This window comes from Fukomys damarensis, unplaced genomic scaffold (genome assembly GCF_012274545.1).
Source record: "Fukomys damarensis isolate Sample0158 unplaced genomic scaffold, DMR_v1.0_HiC HiC_scaffold_36, whole genome shotgun sequence".
Classification (NCBI taxonomy): Eukaryota; Metazoa; Chordata; class Mammalia; order Rodentia; family Bathyergidae; genus Fukomys; species Fukomys damarensis.
In genome coordinates this window covers 46,517,572-46,524,072 of record NW_022900948.1, presented here as the reverse complement: position 1 = coordinate 46,524,072, position 6,501 = coordinate 46,517,572, and the positions used below count along the sequence as shown (strand labels likewise).

Below are 6,501 nucleotides of genomic sequence, written 5' to 3'. Positions count from 1 at the left end.
CTAAATACTCTTGGCTTTAGAAGATTTTGCACACATACTTGCATCAGATCATAAAAATGCTATTCCATACCTCTGCTCACCTTACATATTGTTTTTATTTTATATCCACATTGACAAGTGTTTTAGTTCAAATTTTGGGTCATGGTGTTCATTTAAAAATATTTCACACATACTTTTAGTTAAAACAATGAGCAAGTGAACAAATTTCAACCTATTATTAAATGCTCTAGAATGCTTTTTTTTTTTTTTTTGTACCGGAGATCGAACTCAGGACCTTGTGCTTGTGAGGAAGGTGGTGGGAGCACTGAGCCTAAATCCCTGGCCCTGCTAACATGCTTTTGAAAACCTTGGATTTGTGCATCAGAGGGGAGAATTGGAGGCTGAAGTCCATCACTACTGCCTTTGTTCCGGTTAACTTCATACATTCACGTGAGTCTTTCCCTCGTTCTTTTTCACTTTCAGCACCTTTTGGACAAAATCAATGAATATGTGGGCAAAGCCGCTACCCGCTTATCCGTCCTCTCGCTGCTGGGGCACGTGGTGAGACTGCAGCCGTCGTGGAAGCATAAGCTCTCTCAAGCTCCCCTTTTGCCTTCTTTACTAAAATGTCTCAAGGTAAGATGTCTGTAGAATTTTCAAAGGGTGATCTGAGTGACTCAGGGCGTGCCAATTGGATGTTAACTTTTAGAATTTGAAAGCTTGTAGGTGTTTCTCTAATGTGACGTAGTCCAGAGTTACTAATTCTCAGGTGTGTCACCACACCTGTCGAGTATCTTTTATCTGAGCAAATGAGGTAAAATTCCAGTCAGATGGCTTCAATGTTGTGTCGCTCCCAGTATCTTTGCTTTCATCACCATCTAGGCTTCCTGCCATTAAAAATTTGTGGGGGGCCTGGGATTTAGCTCAGTGGTGCCATTGCCTGCCTTGCAAGTGCAAGGTCCCAAGTTCAGTTCTGGTACCAAAAAAAAATTTTTGTGGGATTCTCTCTTTTAGGAATTTCTCTTTCAGTAGATTGAACACCTAGGAGCATGTTACTTCCGGTGGCAGCTATAGTTAAAGATTTATTGATATAGGTCCTACTGAGTTGCAGTCTACTTTTTTTTAGGGGGGGTTCTGAATTCCGGAACTTTTGGTTTTAGTTTTGACAGTGGTTTGCTGAAATACTCAGAGGCATTTTATTAATGTGTTTTAGTTCCTAGGCTTATTTTGTCTGTGTAAAATAAGAAAATGTGGTTGACATTAACTGCCTCTGCCTCACAGAGATGTGAACATATCTAGCAGTATTTGTTCCAGGACAGTAGTTTGGATTCATCTAAGACAGCACCATGTATATTGATTTTTGTGTCTCACCAACAGGGGTAAACCCCTGTTTTGCCTAGGGTCCCAAGGAGTCACCTTGGTTGGGTATCATAAAATCATGCATTTGATGTAAAGAAAAAGCAGGAGCAGTCGGGAATTGAGCTCAATGGTGCTGCCATATGCCTCGCAAGTGCAAGGTCCTCAGTTCAATCCCCAGTACCAAAAAAAAAAAGCAAGAACAACAACACCAAAAAAAAAAAAAAAATGCTGGTCAGACAGTTTTAACAACTTAATATTCTTTTAGCAAAGCAATTGTTGAGAAGATAGTCCAGTTTTGAGGCAAAACATTTAGTTCAGATTGCAAAACACTTTTATCTTTTGCAAAAGAGTGAGCCTATTGAATATTAGGTATGGACTATTATCTAGGTCTTCAATTAGAATGTTGAGGTTATAGAACTGAAACTAGGGACTGATGCATTCCCATTACATATTCTCAGTTCTGCCAGTGTATTCTGCTCACCACATATCTGCCCCAGCAAAAGGCTTGGGGGGGTTGATGTACAAATTAAGTATATTTAAAACTATTTCCATATTCATAGATATTTTTTCTAATAAGAATAAGGGGTGCCTTACCCTGCATGGTCTTTTGATTAATGTCTTATTTTGTAAGTCTTAATTTCAGTTACTCGGCAAAGATCCGTAGTTGAATTATGAGTCAGGTGAGCTGCTGTATCAGGCGTGAGCTGACTCATTATCCATTGATGTGAAGTGCCTTCATTTATCTTAAAGTTGACTTGATATTTAAACTAAAAGTATGGGCAGGAGGTTATTTGCAGCTCTCCACTGCCATGAAAGTGATACATTAACTTGTCAGTGCTATTCTGATTTCTTCCCCGATGACTCTTCTGTAGGTAGTCCTTTAAGAAACGAAGTGGTGAAGTGGTGTGGGGGTATGTCCCCGTGGTAGATGCTTGCTCAGTGTGAAGCCCTGGGTTCTCTTCTTCAGCAGTGGGAAAACAGACAGCATCAACAAATAACTCCACAGTGAATTACTTCCCAGCACGTAGTGTTTTAATAAATTGACTTCACACACACACACACACACACACACACACACACACACACACACATCCTAGGATTTGACTGAATGGATGAGAACAGAGCACTGTTCTGTGTTCTGTTAAAAGACAACTTTGTGTGCCACTATCCAAGTATTATAAGTAGGAGATTCTGAGGTTTCAGGACTTAGGAGTCTCTAAGCCAAGTTAAAGCCCTCTTCTGATGTGATGGTGGTTTGGACATATTGCAGATGGTCCTCCCAGATTCCTCACAGCAGATCTACAGCTCAGTACTTGTTCTCTTCAGCCCATTTCAGTGCTTTCCCCTCAAATCCGTAGGGATCTGGAACTGAGTATTGAGGAACATGTGTTTTGTGATCCCTCAGCGTTTAGAACGTCACCTACTGCCCAGTGCTGTGCCTGACAAGTGTTTCTTATTTGCCTTCCTTTCTGCAGATGGACACTGACGTCGTCATCCTCACAACAGGTGTCTTGGTATTGATCACTATGCTACCGATGATTCCACAGTCTGGAAAGCAGCATCTTCTCGATTTCTTTGATATCTTTGGCCGTCTTTCATCATGGTGTCTGAAAAAACCAGGTACAGATTCCTTGTATCTCTGGCAAGCTCTGCCCGGTGAATGCTACCTTGGTTACTGATCAACAGGTCCTGCACTGTGAGGGCAGAATGTGTGAAATGTGTTGCTGAAATGAGGAAATCCTTGGGTGTGTTCAGTTAGACACGTACAAAAGTCATGTCTGGTGAGATGCTGTCCTTATTTTGTTGGTGTAAAAGGATTAGTCATCAGAAGCTGAGTATTACGATGTAAACCTTTCTGATTTTCGTTAACTGAAAGGATTTCAATCTGTGTGGTTGCAGAGGTGACCTAACATGTGGAACATTTTTATTTGACCCTGCTGGTCTTTGGTGCCAGAACACAAAACTTCGGTTCTGAGAACCTGTTCACTGTACATGTAGGAGGAGGAGAGGAAATGTAGTGTGTGCTAATTGAATTCCAGTTTCAGGGTCACTGGGGATATTTTTCTAGATCAGCAGGTAGCACAGCTCTGTCAAGTGATTCAGAAGCTATACGTGAAATTCAGAATCTTTTGTCAATGTTGCCATGAAATAGTCCTATGGAAAGGATGAAACACGTTAAGATCTTGTGAGAGAATGTGTGGTTTCTTAGACAGTACTGCACAGTGCCATGTGATGCCAGTTTATTCAGTAGGATCTTGGGAGAAGGGAGTGTCCAGTATGATGGAGGAGCCGGGGTTTCTTCATGGTCTAGGTAAGGCCAGATTCATGGAACTGTCCAATTCTCCCACTCCTAGCAATTTCCTCTAATTTCTGGATAATGGGTGTTTTTTTTTCCCTCTGTAGTTTTAAGTTTGCATACTTGAGACTACACCCCAACTTTAACGTTTGCTCCACAAACACTTGAACGCTTATTATACTCCAATCATTATGCAAGGCACTGGCGAAAGAGAACTGAGTAGGGTGGTCCTTTCCTCAGGACATACATGCTGAATTGAGCAAAGAGAAAAGTATGATTAGAAGTTGTAAGGAGAATGGCTGTCATCGTGAATGTAGTTCAGTACCGCAAGAATGTTTGGTTGGGCTCCTTTTGGGGGTGTGACTGAAGTTTGTCCAAGACCATGGGAGCCACTGATGGATTTTAAATAGAGACCATCTGGTGTGTTCAGGTTTGCATTTGAGAAAAGCACTCTCCATGTTCACATCTATTTTATACATGTCAGACTTGTTTGCAACTAAGAGTGTCCTTGCTGGTTTCCTTTCTTAGGCCACGTGACAGAGATCTATCTTGTCCATCTCCATGCCAGTGTTTATGCCCTCTTCCATCGCCTCTATGGAATGTACCCTTGCAGCTTTGTCTCCTTTCTGCGTTCTCACTACAGTATGAAGGAAAACTTGGAGACTTTTGAAGAAGTGGTCAAGGTAAGTTAAAACTGCTTATTTCTTTGACGTAGTACTTAGTGCACTATCTAGATGGGCTACACATTTATAACATCTGCATTAAGTGGTATGTAGGGAAATTTTTAAGAGAAATTCAGCCTTCTCCTAAAACCCTGCCTCATCCTTAGAACCACTAGTCAGCTTCCTGTCTTTATGATGAAGGCTTGGGATCACACAATGTGCACTCCTCCGTGATTAGCTTCTCTCAATACAATGTTTCAAGGTCCATCAGTATTGTAACATGACTGGCACTTTAGATTGTCAAGTAATAGTCCATTGTGTGGGTTTGCCACAAAAGTTCACACCTATTATTTGTCAACCCAAACTCTTCTAGCCAATGATGGAGCATGTGCGAATTCACCCGGAATTAGTGACTGGATCCAAGGACCACGAACTGGACCCTCGAAGGTATAGACACTAAACGAGTAACAGGAGTTTTAAGAGTCTCTTGAGAAATTGAGATTGTGATTCAGGAGGTGTCCCTGTTGAGGTAGTGTTTGGGAATATAAGTGTTCAGTGTACAGAATCATTGCATTTGGAAGGACTTGTACAACTGGAGCTTGTGGGAGTCCAACTAGAAACTCCTTTAGCAGAGTGAGGGAGGTTGCAGTGCAAGTTCCTGTCCCCCAGCGCCCCAGGAGGGCCATCCCCTTGGAGGTGCCAGGATTGTGTGAAGTAAGTGGTGAAAACAAGTGAGTTGCAGAAGGCCATTTGTTGAGTGGAGGACCTACCCGAGGCCTTTCTCTCCCAGCCACCACTGGCTCCTGCAGAGTTCCCAGGCCTGTTCTTTGGACACCCTGACTGGAGCGAGGCCCACAACTTGAGGACACCAGGCTTGGTGCCAGCTAGCGGAGCTGAGGTTGAGCGTGAAAAGGAGGGAAGTGAAGGAAACTGAATGAACTGAGCTGCAAGCAGCTCTGCTCTCCCCCTTCTTCTCTGATCCCCTCTACTTCTCCAGTGAGGGCATGGAGCCATTTTTGAGGAAACTTTTAGGCCGCAGACAGTGACCTCTGCATTCTGTCCCTGTCAAGGCTGGCTCCTCACCTGATGCCCTCGCAGCCCGCCTCACCTCTCTGCCGGCTGTGCCACCATGCAGCCTCAGTTGGTCTAAAGTAATTCATTGTGAGATGTGCAATGGGTAGAGAAGCGTACAGAATGTACATGTAAAGTTGAATAATCACGCAGATGTGTAACCAGCACCCAACTTGAAAAGCAGAAAATTCCCATTACCTTAGGAGTCCTTGTGGGACCCTTTTGAAAGGGAATTGTGACGCTCAACACCTAGGCCACACACACACCAAGAGGTCCGACTGGAGACTTTACTCAGGGAGTGGGAGGAGAGAGAGAGAGAGAGAGAGAGAGGGAGGGAGGGAGGGAGGAAGAGGAGGAGGAAGAGAAGAACAGAACAAAGAAAGGAAGGTCCTTTTATCAGTTTTGGGCTGGGCTGTTGCTTATTCATGAGGAGTGGGCTAGTTTTAACCTATCACAGGCCAGGTTGTCTTTTATGGGTTCAGTTCTGCAGAAACAGGTTTCAACTTCTCTGTCTTGCTGTGGCCTTGGTGGGAGGGAAACTAAAGATAAGAGCATGAAGTCATTCTAAGAAACAAGAAGCACCAGGAAAATGCAGCCTGTGATGGTGGCGTCACAGCATACTTTAACATGATCAATTCCCTAACACCTTTTCCTTCCTGTTCCCCTCCCTCCTCAGAGACAGGTGTTACTCTTGCTTTTCTGTTACTCTCTGTAGATTTTTCTCTGTGTGTTGTTTTGTTTTGCAAAGCTGATTAAGAAGCTGGTCCTGGCTCAGGAAGGGCAGTCCCGTCACTATTAGAGGCAGGGTCCCTGGGATGAGGGCAGGAGCAGCGTCTGAGTCTGGGTCTGGCTTCACTGTCCTTGAGAGGAGAGGAGCCCCTCGGAGTTTCACAGCCAAGTGCAACAGCTCAGCATTACAACCGAGCGTTAACGACTGTCGGCTATTGGAAGGTCTCTGGCAGTGAAGGAGTCAAGCACCACTTGGAGAAATGGGGGGGAACCTTTATTGGCAACAGATTCAGAGGGTTTGTACTCTAAAGTCTGAGCCCCCAGCAGCAATGCCAGCAGCCTCGTGGAGAGGCCTTGGGATGGAGGTGGGCCCACCTACCAGGCGAGCATGTCCATTGCGGCGGG

At 44.1% G+C, this 6,501-nt stretch overlaps 1 protein-coding gene across 8 annotated transcripts in view; it reads left to right on the top strand.

Annotated features, from left to right (window-relative positions):
* The window catches only part of Tsc1 (TSC complex subunit 1), a 50,437-nt gene that overhangs the window by 19,101 nt on the left and 24,835 nt on the right, over nucleotides 1-6,501 (top strand). For all 8 annotated transcript variants that reach the window (XM_010627418.3, XM_010627419.3, XM_033759278.1 and 5 more), the window contains 4 exons: nucleotides 463-615; nucleotides 2,814-2,958; nucleotides 4,163-4,317; nucleotides 4,670-4,743. In XM_010627418.3, the coding sequence (XP_010625720.1) occupies nucleotides 463-615; nucleotides 2,814-2,958; nucleotides 4,163-4,317; nucleotides 4,670-4,743 (527 nt within the window). The remainder of the gene's footprint in view (nucleotides 1-462; nucleotides 616-2,813; nucleotides 2,959-4,162; nucleotides 4,318-4,669; nucleotides 4,744-6,501) is intronic.